A 19,853-nucleotide genomic window follows, 5' to 3' on the forward strand; every position below is an offset into this window, starting at 1 on the left:
AAAGCCATTGATGAAACAGCAGAAGGTGGCTGGCCTAGAGTACTGAACCAAGGAACCTCTGCAACGATGTCCTGGGTCTGGGATGATGGACTTTCACCAACCACAAGTGCTTTATGACTTCAACCACATCAGTTTTACCAGAATGCCTAGATAATACATTTGTTGAAATGCTGATACAAGAGATTGCAGATATTGGAATCTGGACCAAAAATCGAAGTGCTGGAGGAACTCAGGGGACAAACACAATTTGTGAGGGGAGAAGAACTGATGATCTTGCAGGCTGAGGCCCTGTATTAAGAATGCCTTGGTGCCACTTTCTCTTCAACTCTGGGAGTCCTCCCTTGGGTTCAAGTTTGGACCAAGGCTGAGATGTGGTCTGGAGATAAGTGGTCCTGGTGAAACCAAAACTAGGCACCAGTGAATAACTCAGTGCAAACAAAATGCTGGAGGAACACAGCAAGCAAGGCAGCGTCTATGGAGGGGAATGAGCAGTCGATGTTTTGGGTCGAGACCCTTCATCAGGACTGGAAAGGTAGAGAGCAGAAACCAGAATAAGAATGTAGGGGTGGGCAAGGAGAGAAAGTAAATAGATTATTGGTGAGTAGGTGTCACCTTATGACACTGCAAATGACAACTTCCATTACTTTGTTTATCATTGTGCAGTGATAGCTGGATTACATTTGAACTCCCTGAACTCCTCCATCCTAATCAAAAAGGTGCAACAATGCCTTTATTTACTGTGGAGCATCAAGAAAGCTCACCTCTGTCCCAGGATACTGACGGACTTTTACTGCTGTACCATTGAGAGCATACTCACCAACCGTATCTCAGTGTGGTATGGCTATTGTCCCATATCAGACCGCAAAGCACTCCAGCGGGTGGTGAGAACTGCCCAGCGGATTATTGGCACCCGATTGCCCACTATTGAGGATATCTATCATAAATGCTGCCTGAGCAGGGTGAAAAGCATTATTAAGGATGCATCTCGCCCTAGCCATGGACTTTTTACTCTCCTCCCATCCGGTAGGCGCTACAGGAGCCTCCGCTCCCGCACCAGCAGGAACAGGAAGAGCTTCTTCCCTGAGGCTGTGACCCTGCTGAACCTCACATCACAGCGCTAAGCAGTATTGCCCCATATTGTACTGTCTCAGTACTTTTATATTTGTGTGCTGTAGCACTTACTTTTTATTCACAGTTATTTTGTAAATAACTCTATTTTTTGCATTTCTGGTTAGCTGCTAACTGCATTTCATTTGGCTTTGTATCTGTACTTGGCACAATGACAATAAAGTTGAATCTAATCTAATCTAATCTAATTTGTCCTGCTTTTTAGAACAGGACTCATCTAGGTAATTTTCTCTATTGTCCAGTTGATGCACAAATTGTATCTGCATTGGAAGCACTTGGTTGGAGGTGCAGCTAGTTCTGGAGGATAGATCATTAGTACTTTAGATGGAGTCTTGTCCGGACCCAGAGTCTTTGCTGCATCTATTGCTTTCAGCTTTTCATTAATATCATTAATTGACAATGATAAACTTGTATGAGATCTGGCAAACATGTATAACTAGCCAACAGTTTGTTAGTGTGAAGGCATTAATAGAGAAGTTTAAAATAGTCAGCAGGCCCTGGTGATTGGTAACACATGGCATTGTATGAGTGTGTGTGCCAGTGTGATAGTGTTAGTTATTTCAGCAGGTTTTGGCTGATGATCTCAACACCCAGTCTTACAACTATTTACATGTTCTCAATTAGAGCAAGCAAGCTTAAGTCTTAGGACATAAAATGGAGCAAATGCAGTGTTTGAGACATTTTTAGTTTTACTGCTGTTAAAATACATCTCAATATTGGATTGCTTTGTTAGGGAGCACTTTAAAAATGGTTGATCCCTGGTTCAGAGTATCTGATAGATAATGGCAAGTAAACTTTTTATTAACATTAGTTTTGTATGAAAGTTTTTGTTAATATTGGATATACATTCTACACATATGCATTGGATATACATTGATATGTCTACCCACACATGCAATTCAGGACTATTGGACGTAATGCAGATTATTTTCTCGTGGATAGAAGGATAGAACAATATAGTTTTTAAACAAATGTGGATTTAAAAATATACATTAACTTGGAGAAAGATTCATTTATTTTCATGTAAATATAACATACACTGCTGATGTACTTAAGTGACCTTGTGATCAATGTTGCTCTTTCTCATTGTTAAATCTAATGTTAATAGTCTGGAAATGCTTCTGCCAGATCCTATAGATTGCCTGTATTTTGAAATAAGTAAACATTCAGGCAAAAAAAAACTTACTCCTTTTCTGAAGGCCCATTTTATACCCAAATAAAGGATTTTTATTTGACCATTTATGTGTAAAATACTCCAGGGATTCTATGAGAGAAACTCGTAGGATTGATTTCATCATCTCTTGATGGGAATTGCAGAATCTACAATTATATGATGGAGAGGGTCTTTTAAAATGTGGTTTTATGTTCAGAGGTAGCCATTGTTAGGTTCCTCTGCCTGCATTCAAAGGGGGTGGTGCTTAGTTACAACTGTGTCTGCAGTGACGGAATACAGTGCAGAGGAGTAAAGACAGCAGGATTTCACACTGAATTCAGCACTCTGTCTTTGAGTGTGAGTGTGTGCATGTGTGTATTTTAAAATTTGTTCCTTTGAATTCTAATCATCAACAAACATGGGGAAGAAATCCAAAAAAGGATGTGATTTGAAAGCTGCTTTGAGGAAGAACTGGTTGCTCATGAGCACAATTCTCGCTGTAGTGTTAGGTAAGCATTGCATGTGTAACCTGAATATTTTGTTTTTGTACAATGGTCATTTCTTTGTAAGCGAGGAGATAAAATGGATTAATATCAGCAATACTACAATATTGAGTCCTGTATAAAATGTGGCCATATTCTAGATCTTATTAATATCAGTATCTATGTGATTATATTAGCACCTTCCAGCACAGCTGATTGATCTTACATGCTGAAGTTGATTGGTTTGACAAATCCTGCGGGATTCCATTATCTCAGTATCCCAATCCTTTACAAACCCGTATAACAACAAATGCCTGATAGATTTGTTTTGGTTTGAATATGTATCACTGGATTTAAATATCCAGCTCCAGCCAGTAAATATAAGAGTCAATAGGCCCAGCATTTGAAATGGTATTTTTTTTATTTTCTTTTGATTTTTTTCTTTTTTTCTGTCCAGTCAATTCATTGGGTTATCAATTTCTGAAAAAATTAATATTTTCAGAAGGTGAGCAAGCAATCTTTTTTCAGGTTGATCTGAGGTACTCTGTACTTAACTCCCAGGAGGTATTCAGGAGTGACTTGAAATGGAATGCTCTCAGATATATGAAACAAATTTGCAAACAAGAGGACAGAAAATCTTAAAAAAATAATTTAAAATATCATTGTAAGAGATGAATGGAGTTTTGGGTGAATAAACAAAGATGTGTGAGATGCCCTTCTTTATGTTTTTAGACTATCTACTTTAAGCCTTCTGGAGAAAGAAACACTATCATTGTTCAGTGTCTGCAAAGAGAGAGACAGAGGCAGAGAAAGAGAGAGAGAAAGAGAGAGAGACTAACACATAACTGACTTTAAAATATTTTCAACTTGTTCCTTAGAGACAATTTCCCTCCTCTATCCCCTCTATCTAGGGATATGGGAAAATAATATATTTAATAACTGAAGTATATATTAACTGACAGAGTAAATAATTCCCTACTAGATCTGGGTAAACATTGCAGGTTTTCATTATTCATTGAATGATAATCAAATGATAACTTCTATATAAAATAATATTTTATTTTATATATACCCATAAATATTACTACTCTTTTTTCTAAATTTTCCGAATTATGCTATAAGCTACGTGCAACAGAAATTTTCTTACTATGTGATTCTATAAAATTGAATTGGAAGGATTCCTGCAAAACCAACATTCTCCCGAAGTATCCAGTCATCACCTTTTTACATAGAATACTACAGCACAGTACAGGCTCTTCAGCCCACAATGTTGTGCCGACCCTTAAACCCTGCCTCCCATATAACCCCCCACCTTAAATTCCTCCATATAACTGTCTAGTAGTCTTTTAAATTTCACTAGTGTATCTGCCTCCACCTCTGATTCAGGCAGTGCATTCCACGCACCAACCACTCTCTGAGTAAAAAACCTTCCTCTAATATCCCCCTTGAACTTCCCAACCCTTACCTCTTGTATTGAGCAGTGGTGCCCTGGGGAAGAGGCTCTGGCTATCCACTCTAACTATTCCTTTTTACTTGCTAACTATCCATCTTCATTTGATAACATTTTCCCTTTGTCTGATGATAACCTTTGCTGTGTGTCTTCTGACTGTTAAGTGTTGGTTATCATTGTACATCTGCAACTGGTGTCTGTATCAATGCATTATGTCTTCCAAACAGCCTGTCAAGTCTGTTAGACCTGACAAAAGTAGATTTATGAGGTTGCACTAATCCCAGTCCGACTCTGTTCTCGGTATTCTTTGCACAGAAATTTAGTACCAAAGTTAAATGATATCATCACTGAGTAACATTCTGATGTTAATATACTATGATGAAATTCCCTTTTGAAATCAGCACTCAAGATTATCTATGGTCATGAATTTCATGTTTGTTCAGATGGATGTGGCATATAGTTCATCTCAGCAAAGATGAAATACAATTAGTATTATTATTCTCTGTGCTGTTAGGCAAATTAGTGCCATTAGCCAAATCATTAAAAACTATTAAATATAAGTAAATAATTAAATATAAGTGTTTCAACATGTTGGGCAGCTATTGTGCAGGGCGAAACAGGATGGGATGTACTGACAGTTAGCTGGTGAAAATGCCAGAATTGCACACGTCACCCTTTTAACTCTGACCTGTCCCTGGTTTCACCATCTAATCCTGTGTCGTTCCTGAATAACACTGAGCTCCGGGCCCGGATGCACTTTGTATCTGGTTACTCAGCTCTAAGTCAGCCACATTGTGCACCTTACATCTGGATGTCATTAAGAAGATGAGAGAATGCACGTTTTTATTTAATTTTTTCTATGTTAATTAATATCAGTGTTTTAATTAATTTGCATTTCTTCATTGTGTGTTAAAGAAATAATTACTTTTAATTATTTTAAAACTTATTCATTTTATTTTCAAATTCCATCTAAATGTAAAATATCAGATATCTGAAACAATTTTAAAGGCCTTCCAACAGCATAAGCTATGACAAGTAATCGTGGGTGTCCATGCGTGGATTACAAGTTTATGCAATCTGCAGCCCAGTTGCACACTTACTTTGCAGAATGGCCTTGATAGCAAGGCCACAAGGTTACCGAGAACTGTTTGGTTACAAAGCACAGCGTAGCCAGGGAGGACGATGGAGTGTGGGTGTCGAGGTACGGGAGTGGGAGTGGGGAGGGATTGTCAGCGGGGCAAACTGACTGCGGTGAGATCAAATTCAGCATTTCAGTTCTCCCAAATTAGTCTCTGACTGCTTCCAACATTTTATTATTATTTCAGATTTTCAGCATCTTTATTTTTTTACTTCCGTTTTCTTGAACACCGTTGTTATTTTTGCAACATTTATTCCATCCCCATTTACCAAAGACGTTCTGGAAATGAATGCATAAAACTGTAGTAACTGTCACCCCTCTCTTTGTTTCGCATAAAGTTTTAGCTGCAATTGACTTGCTGTTTTGAGTCAAAACCACTAATACAGGATTTTGACACATGACAGCTACAATATTTTAACCCCAAACTTCCCCAATTCCTTCTTCACACCAGTGCTGCTCAACCCACTAAATTCTTCCAGCAGACTGTTTGCCTGTTAAATTTGGATTTCCAATTACTTAGCTATTTGGCATCAAAATCCTAAATGAACAACACAGTTACTGTTGCTACTAAGATACAGTATTTTGCGCAAGCAATCCATACTTCAGCCATTATATTCCTTTGCATTGTTTCTTAGTAACTAGCTACAGATGGAGTGGCACTCTGTTTTTTCCCATACGCATTAAGAAAGAGGAACAAAACTGATCATTGCTGGCACGAGTTCATCTAGCAGATCGCTTATTGCTCAGGATTCCAGTGTCTGCAGTCTCTCATGTCACCAGCATAAGCCAATTGCATTTCTGATTGGTAAATAAAATTGGGCGGTAGACAGCACAGTTGAGCATCTGATCCTAAGGTAAATTCTTATATACTTGAATTGTTTTATACCATTTGATGTTGGCAAAATGTTAAGATAGAGAGTAGATTGTGGGAGTAGATGGATTATGCTTAGATAACTTAACTCACAAAAATTCAGCAATTTCCATTGGAAAACCTGCTGCTGTACGGGTCTGGTTTTAGTCTATCTGCCGTAAAACTAATTCTCTTCATTTCTATCAATTAATGCAATAAATGAATGTTTTAAATCATCCATGTCGACATCTCCTGTGATGGAATGTAAAACCAAATGGCAAATGCAGTTATGTATCTGGTAAATAATGGCAGTACATTTATTTATTCATTGAGATACAGCACACAGTAGTTCATTCTGGGCCTTCGAGCTACACTGTCCAGCAACCCCCAATATAACAATAGCCTATTTATAGGACAATTTACAGTGACCAATCAACTTACTGTGGGAGGAAACTGGAGTACTCAAAGGAAGCCCATGCGGTCATGGGGAGAACGTACAAACTCCTTACAGGCAGTAGTGGGAATTGAACCTGGGTCGCTGATACTGTAAAGCAACTACTGTGTTACCTTGCAGCCACTGAACACTTTAGTGTTTAATGAAAACACTAAAAATGTGCTCGGTCAAGACCAGCCATGAGACCTTTGGCTGAGCAACACACACAAAATGCTGGAGGGACTCAGCAGGTCAGGCAGCATCTGTGGAAATGAATAAACACCCAATGTTTAGGGCCGAGACCTTTTAACACCATTTCATTTTGCTGATCTTGGAATAACGCAAGTGTAATGATGCCATTCAGTACATTTTTAACTAAGTGTTGTCGTGAATATTGAGGCATTGTCTTTGAAAATCTATGTTGAAATGAGGTAAATAAGCCTGGGGAGATGTCTCCACTCATTATATATCATATAAAATCAATTTAATGAGCTGCCATTGGTTTATCCCTTGCCTATGACTCAACGTGACTATAAACATTAAAAACAATATGATTATCCTATTTTTTGCAGAAGACCAGCTAATATTCTTCATGAAAATGGAAGAATTTGTTTTATATATTTCCCTAAATAGTTAGAAGAGGGATATTAAAACATGCAAATAAATCTCTTGTAGAAAGCTATTTAAGGCAGGCATTTTTTGGAAATAAAAGAATCAGGCTGTGATTTTTTTTTGTGTTGACTTTTGTGCCAAAAGCACACCAAAAAAATGAAAGCAACCATTGTCAAAAGCTGAAGTCATTCTCTTCTTAAGAAAATTGAAGATTTAAATATAACTTCATCAGAAGTTGGTAGAAGTGAAGGAAATTTCAAATGCAGTAGGAGTATGCAAGGAATTTTTATTTGACCACTTTGAAGGGGCATGGTCTCACATCCTGAATGTTCTCAAGGCGAATTTCATTGCATATCAAAAATAATATTCTAGATGATCATTGGGCAGGGGTTTTTGGTGGGTGGTGGGGAATGGTGGTTATGTCCTCAACAATTTGCATACTCCTTGGAGTTGCTCAGTGGTGCAACTGATAAAGCCACAGTGCCAGAGAATTAGGTTCAGTCCTGACCTCTAGTGCTGTCAGTTTGCAATGTGTATGTTCTCCTGTGAGTGTGTTGATTTTACCTCAGTCCTCTGGTTTCTTTTCACATCCCAAAGACATGGGGGATGGTAAATTAAACAGGCAGCAGTAAATTGTACCTAAGGCAGAGACAAGTGGGAGAATCTTGAAAGAGCTGAGGAGAAAGTGGGAAGAATAATAAATGGATTAGTGTTGATTAGTGGAAATGAGTAGTTAACAGTTGGCATGGATTTGTAGGCTAGAGCTGCACATTTATACCACTTGGAACTCAGGAGGAAAGTACAAAGAAGAGTTGTAAAATATCCATAGATGAAAAGATGTTTCAGAAGTTACTTTTATTCTTGATGCAATAACTCTCGGAGACATGAGTCGATATAGGCTTTTATTAACTGGAAGAAAGCACCGTCAGCAGCAAGAGCCCACCACACAACATCCTGGAGACTGAGGGAGGAGCAGTGCCTCCAATCGCCTTTATACCGGGGTCTGTGGGAGGAGCCACAGGAGCAGTCAGCGGGGGGGGGGGGGGTGTCCAGACGGGTATATGTAGTTCACCACAATTCTAAGATAAGGAAAATCCACCTAAAGGGATGCTATAAAACACACTAGAAAGCCTTCAAAAGAATTAGGAGCACAATGGCTTCATACCTTTGTCAGTTCTATTCCAGGAGACAAATCAACATAAATGCCAATGGAATTTGCTTTAACTGTTTTTTAATGAGTGCCCATGCTATTTGTGAAACATAATACCCCAAGATTTCTCATCTAATCTGTTCCTCATAAATATACCATTCACCCTGCAACAAGAATGCAGAAATGTGCCTTCCTCTGCTTGGCTGAGCAGATGATAAAATACCCCCTATTTATTTCTTTAAGTATGTCAAACTTGAACTTGCAACCAAAAGACAATATCCCGAATGGGGTAACTATTCAGGTAATTTGATGTAATGGCACTCCCAGTTTATAGTCTCTTCTGCCTGAAGGACATATTTAGAATTATTGGAAGCAAAAACAAATGATGGAGACTCAACGTGTCCCTAATAAATACAAGGCAAAGAAAAAAAATTCAGCTCTAACATTTAACTTATAATTTGCACCTACAAAACTTGTCTGCTGAGATTGCCTGGTATTAAGTTTGGAAATACTTATGTACTAATTTGTGACCAGAGTAACATAGAAACACAATGGTTTTATTAAAACAGGTGCCTAGGATCGTGGATTCAAATCCCATGAAGGCAGCTGGAGAATTTATAATTATGTAAAACTGAAATTTGAAAAAGATATTAAAGTCAGTAATGGTCAACATAAAACCATTATTATGTTTTAAAAACTCACTGGGTCACCACTGTCTTACAGGGGAAGAAAATCTGCTGCCTTTACCTCAATTAGTTTACATGTGACGAGTGAGGTTGACCCTTAAATTGTCTCCTTGGTTTGGGGCAATTAAGCATGGACATTAAATTCTGCCATCGCCGGTGAAGTTCCCATCCTGTCATTGATTTGCTCGGTCAAAGTTCCTCTCGTTGTGCTGTGAGCTCAATGCAAACACAGGAAGAGCCAAATATATACAAAGCAATTTTGTATGCTGATCTTTGTTCAAAGTTGAAAGTAAAATTTATTAACAGAGTCACAACATTTCTACCCTGAGATTATTTTTCTGTGGGCATACTTAACAAATCAATAGAACAGTAACTGTAAACAGAATCAATGGAGAACAAACTATGCAAATGCAGATATAAATAAATAGAAATAAATAACAAGATAAAGAGTCCTTAAAGTGAGACCATTGATTGTGGGAACTCCAGAAGTAGAATGAGTGTAGTTATCCCCTTTGGTTCAAGAACCTGATGGTTGAGGGGTAGTAACTGTTCTTGAACCTGGTGGTGTGAGTTCTGAGGCTTTTGTGTCTTCTCCCTGATGGCAGCAGTGAGAAAAGGGTGTGGCCTTGGTGGTGAGGATCTCTGATGATGGATGTTGCATTTCTACAGCAAGATAGGTGGTAGCGGTGGGTTCCTCCTCATTCCTGGTTTTTCCTTCACCCCTTTTAAGGAAGTCAATTGAGTCCTTAAAGGGGCTGATGGAAAAACCAGGGAACCTAACAACGAGAAGGAAACCATCGCTACCTTCCTGCGCCCCCCCACCCCCATATTTCCATAATTTCTGGAAGGATCGCTAGGATCCTGAAGATAGACCGGATTAATACCATTCACAAACCCATAAGGAAGCTCTAATCTCAGCTCCTGAGGGTCAAAGATGACCTGAGACTCAGTTACAGTAGTCCTAGTGAATGCGGAGTAGTGTATATCAGCCAGATGGGACGCACAGTGGATCCTGCATCAAGGAGCACAGGAGGTGTATTCATTTTGGTTACCTGGAGGAATCAGTGGTAGCAGAACATTGCATTCGCAATGGCAAGAGGATTGACTTCAATGGCATAAATCTACTGTGCTGCACCAGTGGCTTTTGAGACTGACGGCTAAAGGAAGCCATTGAAATAAAACTGGAGGAAAAGTATTTTATCAAGGACAAAGGTCTTGGTCTAAGTACAAACTGGAATTCAATTGTAAGCAAGGTGGGAGAGCAGAAACCTGATTAGATGAGGACCAAATACCACTGGACTAGACATGCCCAGGCATCATCCCTGATGAAGATGGCAGAGTTTGCTATTGAAGCATTGGTGATAATTGATACTAGTACCCAGCTGGAAGCTTAAGAAAGATTTATCAAGTCAAGTTGCTTTTTATTGACATTTCAACCATAACTGCTGGTACAGTACACAGTAAAAACGAAACAACGTTCCTCCAGGACCACAGTATTACATGAAACAACATAAAACTACACTAAACTATGTGAAACAACACAAAACTATATTAGACTTCAGACCTACATGGGACTACATAAAGTGCAGAAAACAGTGTAAGACAGTACAATACTTAATAAACAAGACAATAGGCATAGGAAAGGGCAAATGACAATATAATAATAAATGATGTAAATGTAAACAATGTTTTAGCAGGAATTGAGAAAGAAATGATCAAAAATTGCAAAGGGAGTGTGTGTGTGTATGTGTGTGTGTGTGTGTGTGTGTGTGTGTGTGTGTGTGTGTGTGTGTGTGTGTGTGTGTGTGTGTGTGTGTGTGTGTGTGTGTGTGTGTGTGTGTGTGTGTGTGTGTGTGTGTGCGTGTATTGGTTTCAGACTAGACTCTGGGAATTGAGGAGTCTAATGGCTTGAGGGAAGAAACTGTTACACAGTCTGGCCGACATTTATTCAACATCTTTAGAAGTTTGTCAAGGGTTTTAATGACATGTTGAATCTCCACATCTCCAGAGGAAGTAGAGGTGCTGTCATACTTCCTTTGCAATTTATATGATGGGTCCAGGACGTGCCTGATACAAGTTAGATCTACATCATTATTTCAGAGCAATACTGCGGATTCCATACATTTTATAAATCCTTATTTCTAGTATTCAGATGAATACATTTCTTTGTTTTAAAGAAAATAAAGTCTGTCTTGTGAATGAGAAATGGAAGCTATCAAAGGAGTTCAATGACAATAGGACTTTGAACTTCAGAGCAGCTAAAGAGATGCTTTGTTTCAGAATTTATAAAGTAAACTTTATGGCAACTGGAAAATTATTCACTGATGACTAATCTAAAATGATGTGTTAAATTCCAGTTTAGGAATGTTATTCTAGTTTAGCTCATTTGACTGCCAGCTTTATTTCAGTAGATGAGCTCATGTTTCACCATGATTTGAGTAATTGGTCAGGTATTAAACAGAAGACTTCGCTGTCCATTCTCATAAGAGTAAAGTATCCCATTCAACTATTGAATGAATAGCCTGAAGTCGTGAATTACTGGCTGTACCATTCATTGTTGCAGTGACTGCCTTTTAACATCAGCCCTCCCAAGCTGAATGAGGTGAAAGAGGCAGTGAAGAAGGCAAGATCGGCATCAGCGCCAGGCCCTAACGGTGTTCCGTATTGTGTCTACAAGAACGCCCCGGATGTTCTGAAATTTCTCTGGAGAGACATGAGGGTTGCGTGGGAAAAGCAAATGATCCCCAAAGCCTGGAGTAGAGCAGGGGGAGTTCTGATCCCCAAAGAAAATAATTCGTCCACCATCAAACAGTTTCACCAAATAAACCTTCTGAACATAGAAGGTAAGATCCTTTTCAGCATGCTGGCGCAAAGACTTACAACGCATTTGAAACGAAACCATTCCATTGATACGTCAATCCGAAAGGCTGGCATAGCAGGCTTCTCGGGATGTCTTCAACATACCAGCGTCGTATGGCATCAAATCCAGATGGCTAAGAAAGAAGGAAAGGATCTGCATGTCTTGTTCCTCGACCTGGCCAACGCCTATGGATCAGTTCCTCATTCCCTGCTGTGGACTGCTTTTGAATTCTTTCAGGTGCCTGCAACAATAATAAATCTGGTAAAACACTACTTCCAGGATCTGCAGGTTTGTCTCACAACATTACACTTCACCACAGCTTGGCAACCACTGGAAGTAGGCATCATGGTAGGGTGCACCATCTCCCCATTGGCCTTCACTATGGCAATGGAGCTCATTATCAGAGCCTCAAAATGGGTTGCGGGAGAAAAATGGCTACAGTTGTCAACGGTTACCACCGATACGAGCCGATATGGACCATAGAATAATACTGATGACAACTGTCCCCTGAACCAAAAGACTTCTGGAAAAGCTTCATCAAAACATCACATGGGCGAGGATGAAGATCAAGCCCAGCAAGTGCAGAAGCATCTCCATTGTCAAAGGTCAAGTCACGGATCAAAGATTTCATATTGATGGAACATCCGTCCCAACTGGGTCAGAAATGCCAGTGACGAGCTTGGGCCGAAGGTATGATGCTAAGCTCAAGGACACCGAGCAGTTTAAACATCTCAAAAAGATTACCATCATGTAGATAGCTCGCATCAACAAGACCTGGCTGCCAGGAAATCTCAAGCTGTGGTGCTTCCAGTTCGGCATACTCCCAAGACTCATGTGGCCTTTAACAGTGTATGAAATCCCCATCAACAAGGTGGAAAAGCTCGAAAGAGTGATCAACACATGTGAAACAGTGTCTTGGACTTCCATGATGCTTAAGTCCAGTTGGACTGTACAGGAATGGCAAATTAGAATTACCAATTGCAAGTCTTGTGGAAGAATTCAAATGCACCAAAGCAAGGTTGGTCATGACCCTCAATGAATCTGAAGATACTGTTATTCGAATAGCAGCCCCCTTGTGTGGCAACAGGGAGGAAGTGGACCCCATTTGAAGCCGTTCAGAGTGCTAAGTCTGCTCTTCGCTTCAGGGATGTGTTTGGCCAAGTCCAACTTGGGAGAGCCGGGCTCGGGCTCGTCCCAAAGGCTCCTCAATGGCACAAGGCAACATCAGTGCAGAAGAGGTGGCTCTTGGTGGAGGAGGTGAGGAGACAGGAGGAGGCTGAGTGACATGCCAGGGCCATCTCAATGGCTAAGCAGGGCCAATGGACATTGGGAGAGCCTGGAAAAGAGGAAACTCAGTTGGCGTGACATCTGGGAGATGGAGGGATCTCGGCTAAGTTTTGTCATCAGAGCCACTTATGGCCTCCTACCCACACCCCCAGAACCTGAACCAGTGGTGGGGAGAAGACCCTGCTTGCTCTCTTTGTTGAACATCTGGATCACTAAGGCACGTTTTAACAGGATACACCACAAGACTCATCCAGGGGCAGTATACTTGGGGGCATAACCAAATCCTCAGACAGCTGGTATCAATCTTGGAACAGAGGCAAATCACCACAAACATCGGCAAGAAATGTTCACATCACACGATTTGTACCAGCAGGCCAACCTCCAGAGCAGCACATAACATCAAAAGAGGCAAGCATTCTGCAGGATGCTCGGGATTGGAAAAGGGACGTAGACTTGGGGAAAAAAGCTTGTGTTTCCCCCAGACATTGCGGCTACAACACTCCAGCCAGACATAGTCCTGTGGTCCACAACAGCCAAGCTGTCATATGTTGTGGAACTGACAGTACCATGGGAAGATGGTGTTGAAGAAGCTTATGAGAGGAAAAAGACCAAGTACTCTGAACTGGCAACTGAAGCTTCCCATAACGGCTGGAAGACCAAGATTTTCCCTGTAGAAGTGGGACGCAGGGGATTCGTGGCTACATCTACGACCAGTCTATTGAAGAAGATGGGGGTGGGGGGGGGTTATTCACTCCAACAAGCAATCAAGTCCTTGTCAAATGCAGCAGAAGAAAGCAGTAATTTGATTTGGATTAAAAGAAAAGACAACAGCTGGGCTGTAAGATGAAGACAGGAGGGTATGGAACTGAGAGGGGTGTATCTGGGACACCAGGTAGCACCGTTGAGCCCTCTGAAGATGTCGTGGGCTTATCAGCAAAATGTCAAAGAAGGAGGGTGCCAACCTGATGACCCCAATGAGGTATCTACCCTCCTTGTCACCACTCCAAGCCCACTGCCAGCATCGAGAGTTCCGACTTATCATAGGGATTGAGACATCAAGTCCTGTTAGCTCTGCTACTACAGATGTGTGTCGTTGGGTGTAGAGCGCTCTTGAACAACTTGAGATCATAAAAAAAAGATGCCACAGAAATGTTATTCATTCATATATCTTCGAGTGTTAAATGAAGTAGATTGTTTCACGGCAATTTGTCTTAGGGTAACATTAATCTTTGCAGCTCCTTGTATTCATAGTAACTCACTGCAACTATTAACAATTAAAATACTATGTTGAAATAAAGCTGAAGCTAATGATGCATTTGAATGCCATGAATAAGATCAGTCCTCCAATGGGAAGTTTATCCCAGACAATGCTTCAGAAATGATCAGAAGTGCCAAAGCGAGCACTGTGGTAAATCAGAAAAAGCCCGTATATTGATCATAATTGTTATCTTTTTTTTTAAACATCTCTTTATTGTTTTTACAGAATAAAAAGAAAAAAATCACAATATATATCATTCATAAGTTGAAAATATAACAAAGTTGAAGAAAAGAAAAAAAATAGGAAAACAAAAGAAAAAAAAAATATCAAAAAAAAGACACAACCATCCCACCGTGAAAGAAAAAGCAGTCAATTCAGCTCATTACTTTCATCATCTTGAACATTATCCCCCAGGAACTTGTAGAAAATGTTCCATCTTTCTCGAAATTTGTCAAGTTTGTTTTTTGTAATGTAGCTTATCTTTTCCAGAGCAAGAGAAGAAGTCATTCCTTTCAACCATTGTGAGAAGCCACTGGTTGATGGTTTCTTCCATGAATAAGCTATGCAGCGTTTAGCTTCCAAAACACAAATGTTAAGCAGAGACCTTACATTTTTGGAGGTTACAAAGTCATTTGGATAAATATTCAGAATACATAATTTAGGATTGAGGGGCACCTTTTTACCAATAATCTGACTAATCAAATCCAGCACCTTCTTCCAGAAACAGATTATCCGGGGGCACTCCCACATACAATGAAACAGAGATCCCTTTTGATGGTTACATTTAATGCAAGTGTCTGGAATGTTGGGGTTAAAATGATGCAATCTGACTGGAGTAATGTACTGTCTGGTTATCCATTTATATCGTAATAATTTAGAGTGAGTGTTCACTGATTGGGTTTGAGCTAAGGAACAAGCTTCTGACCATTCTTTTTGAGATTGATTCTCATTCAAATCAATTCTCCATGCTTGAAGTGTGTTGTTTGATGACTCTTTGCATTTGCTGGCAAATAAATTGTATAGTACAGAAACATGTCCCCTAGCTTCAGATAAGTTCAGAGTGATGTCTTCTAGGGAAGAAAAAGGAGGGAATTTCAAACTGTTGCCTTGCCTGGACATAATAAAACTTTGCACCTGAAGGTATTTAAAAAAGTGTTTTGTTGGAATTCCATATATGGCCTTGAGTTCTTCAAATGACATAAATGTATCACCCTTATAAAGATCAGACACCTTTACTAGACACCTTGGGTCGCCCAAGTTTTAAAACCAGGGTCTGTTCTGCGGGGCCTAAAGCCATCATTACCAAAGATGGGGGTAAACTGGGATAACTGTGATCTCTCTCCCAAATATGCAACAGCATCATGCCAAGTCATCATTGTATTTTTTAAAAAAGGATTTTTAGTTTGTTTAATCAGTTTTTTCTTATCTGCTGAATACAAATAAAGATCTAGAGGGATATTGATCGACTGGGATTCCATTGAGCCCCAAGTAGGGGGATGATCCTTAACAAAGTAGAACATTCCTGCTCTAATTTGGGCCACCCAAAAATACCATATAAGATTTAGTAGCTGTAAGCCGCCTCTATCATACGGCAAATATAATAGGGAAAGCCTGAGTCTTGGACGTCTATTATTCCAGATAAAGTTAGAGAAAACTTTCTTTAATAAATAAAAGAAAGATGATGGAGCAGAAAGTGGGGTAGATTGAAAAAGGTACAGGAACTTCGGTAGAATTGACATTTTTAGAATGTTTATGCGTCCAATCAGAGATATAGGCAATTTCGACCATCTGTTTATAAGTTGAATAACTGAGTCTGTGAGAGGATTATAATTAGTTGGGATAATTTCATCAGTAGGAGTGATTTTAACACCCAAATAAGTAAAACCCTGTACTGACACCATGAATGGAGTTTGAAATGAGGGACTGAGTCTCTCATCTTTATCCATGAGTAATATTACAGATTTATTGTTGTTTATTTTATAGCCTGCAAATGTACCAAAAGTACTTATCATGTCAGTTAAGGCAGGTAATGTTCGTTTCAAGTTAGAACAAAACAAAATTATGTCATTCACGTACAGGGCTATGCGATGTTCTATATCTCCTATAGTTATTCCTGCTATGGTAGCCTCTTTTCGAATTGCCATAGCAAGCGGCTCAATGGCCAGGATAAACAGGAGGGGAGATGGGGACAGCCCTGTCTTGTTCCCTGTCGGAGTTTGAAAGGTGCCGAAAAAAACCCATTAGTTAAAATTTCAGCCTGTGGGTTAGAATAAAGAAGCTGTATCCATTGTAAAAATTTCCCCCCTATACCGAATCTTTCTAAAACTTTAAACAAATATTGCCATTCCACTCTGTCAAAAGCTTTCTCGGCATCCAGTGACACTATCAGAGCTTCCAAACTTTTCGTAGAGTATATTAGGCACTCTTTGGATTTTGTGGAAGCCCTGTCTTCCCTTAACAAAACCATTTTGGTCAGGGTGGACCATCTTTGGCAAGAGTGGCTCCAGTCTCCTAGCTAATACCTTACAAAGAATTTTGAGATCATTATTCAGAAGTGAAATTGGTCTATAAGATCCACATAGGGACGGTGATTTTCCAGGTTTTAGTAGTAGTGTAATTACTGTCATATTAAGAGAGGGGGGAAGGGATCCAGTATCAAATGGCTCCTGATACATATCAAGCAGGGGTGGTATTAGTTTAGTTTTAAAGATTTTATATATTTCAATCAGAATGCCATCAGGCCCAGGACTTTTCCCTCCCTTCATATTAGTTATGGCTTCAGACAATTCTTTATCCTCTCAGTTATACTCCAGCAAAGTCAAGGACGTTTCATCCAGGGGTGTAAATTCTAGCAAATCCAGAAAATCCTTTTGTATTTGTGGAGTTCAATCCGAATATTCTGATGTATACAAATTTTGGTAAAATCTCAAAAAGATATTATTTATTTCTTTTGGGTCAGCAGTTGTCACCCCCTCATCTGATTGTAGGGAGTTTATTGTCCTTTCTGTTTGTATCTGTTTGATACGCCAGGCCAAGAGTTTACTAGCCTTTTCACCCTGCTCATAATAGGATCGCTTCAATCTCATCAAACTTTTTGTTACCTTATCAATGGACAATACATTATATCTAGCTCTCAGTTTGTTAAGTTCTGCAAATAGCTGCTGAGAGGGATTTTGAAAAATTTCAGATTCAGTCTCTTTTATTCTTTTCTCTAGCTGTTCTATTTCAAATCTAAAAGATTTCTGTTTAAAGCTGGTGAAGCTAATCATCTGACCTCTTAGAAAAGCTTTGAAGGCTTCCCATCTCATAGCCGCAGATGTCTGGTCTGTATTAATTCCAAAATAGTAGTCTATCTGTTCTCCAATAAACTTTGTAAATTCTGGATCCCTAAGCCAAATATTTTGAAGCCACCACCTTGGGGAGTAATGTAAAGCGTTAGGCTGGTTCCAAGTAAATGAAACTGGAGCATGATCCGAAATTAATATGCTGTCATACCAGCAGCTTGAAATTGTAGATATTAAGGTAGCTGAAACTAAGTAATAATCAATTCTGGAAAAGTTCTGGCAAGTGCTAGAATAGCAAGAAAAAGCTAGTTTATCTGGGTACTTCCTTCTCCACACATCAACTAAATTAAAGTCCTTCACACATTACAATAACTCTTTTCTTGTTTGATTGCGAGAGGTATCTTTCCCCTTGGATCTGTCTAGATCAGGGTGAAGTGCACAATTAAAATCACCACCTATAATAAGGTAGCCCGGCGGAGCAGCTAGTGATAAAAACAGGTGTCTGAAAAAAGTTGGAATGTCATCATTTGTCCCATACACATTGACCAAATTGAACCTGGTTGAGAAAATTTCACATTGAATAATAAGGTATCTGCCAGATTGATCATCAGTAACATTAACAAGGTGAAAAGGCACCAACTTATGTATAAGGGTAATTACCCCCCTTGAGTGTGAGTTAAAAGACGCTGAAAAAACCTGTCCCGGCCATCTCTTACTTACTCTAACTATATCTTCAGGGGTTAAATGGGTCTCCTGCAGAAAAACTATTTTGGCTTTTAACTGTCTTATCCTACTCATTACTTACTTTAAATTGACAAGTTTTTTTAATCCTCTTACATTCCAAGAGGTAAACTGAAGTCCGCAGAACATAGACTATTAGTTATAACTTCAATCATGTTGAGCTGAATTGATTTAGAATGACTGCTAACTGGGATAACAACGTGACAAAAAAGAAAAATAGATAAAAAGCCATGAAAAGTAAATAGAAAAATGTGAACATAACTGAGTGCATTTCCCAAACTGAAATACACCCACCCACCCCATAATGAAAGCTTCCTGAAGGAGGGCCTGATTATGGAGCTTAACTGGTCCTCCCATGTTATCATGTTGAGGAACAGCATAGCCAGCAACCAGGTCACAGCCCCCACGTTATCAGTAGTAGAAAATCTTACAACTATATTATACCAAGAGACTTTATCAGATTTAACCTAATCGTAGTTACATTGCCACTGTAGAAAGTGAGAACCGATGCAAATTCATTAGCTTAAATAATGCATTGATAAACACACCTCTAACATTCGTTAGCTTTCATTTATGTCCCTTAGGCACTATGAACATGCCTATTTAAGCAAAAAGTTAAAGAGAAACCTGCTGTATTGTCTTATTTATCCGCAGCCTCCAAGTACTTCAACTCCTGTACAAATTTCTCCGCTGCCGGTGCATTGTCAAAGGTGTAACATTTTCTTTTATGAGTTACCAGCAGTGTAACAGGATAAATCAGACCATATCGTAAGTCCGAGATCGAGAACGAGGCCAACTCTTTCTTCACCGAATCGAATACACGCCTTCGCTTAAGTAATTCGGCAGAGACGTCGGGGAAAAACCTGATTCTTTGATTATCGAAAAGTACAGATTCTTTCAGTCTGGCTGCCTTCATAACCTGAATTTTATCGGCGTAGTTTAAAAACTTCATTATCACTACCCTGGGTCGCTTGGCCGACTTTGTTTCAGTTTCGTTTGCCCTGCCTATTCTGTGTGCTCTCTCAATTAGCAAGGGCCCAGGGAAATTTTCAGCACCCAGAACCTCGGGAATCCATTTTTCCAAAAAATAAACCATATCCGACCCTTCCGCCCTCTCTGGAAGTCCCAGAAAGCGAAGGTTCGAACTGCAGCTACGGTTTTCCAAATCGTCCGGTTTAAGCACTAACGCCTCCAAAGCTGCTTTCAAAGTAGTATTCTGGGTACATAAAGAGGCGATATCGTCCTGACTGGTGTTAATTCTCCCTTCGGCTTCTGAAATGCGCACTGTAACAGCTTTCAAATCCGCTTGTATTCCTTGTATTGCGCTCAGTAGCCCTTCAA

At 39.6% G+C, this 19,853-nt stretch overlaps 1 protein-coding gene across 9 annotated transcripts in view; it reads left to right on the forward strand.

Moving 5' to 3' along the window:
• The window catches only part of slc1a1 (solute carrier family 1 member 1), a 188,203-nt gene that overhangs the window by 77,305 nt on the left and 91,045 nt on the right, over positions 1–19,853 (forward strand). The window contains exon 1 of one of the 9 annotated variants that reach the window (XM_073072528.1): positions 2,571–2,790. The exons of the other annotated variants lie outside the window; for them this stretch is intronic. Coding sequence (XP_072928629.1) covers positions 2,700–2,790 — 91 coding nt within the window. The 5' untranslated portion in view covers positions 2,571–2,699. Of the gene's footprint in view, positions 1–2,570; positions 2,791–19,853 lie in introns of those variants that run through there. 9 annotated transcript variants of the gene reach the window in all.

This window comes from Hemitrygon akajei, chromosome 2 (assembly GCF_048418815.1).
Source record: "Hemitrygon akajei chromosome 2, sHemAka1.3, whole genome shotgun sequence".
Taxonomy (NCBI): Eukaryota; Metazoa; Chordata; class Chondrichthyes; order Myliobatiformes; family Dasyatidae; genus Hemitrygon; species Hemitrygon akajei.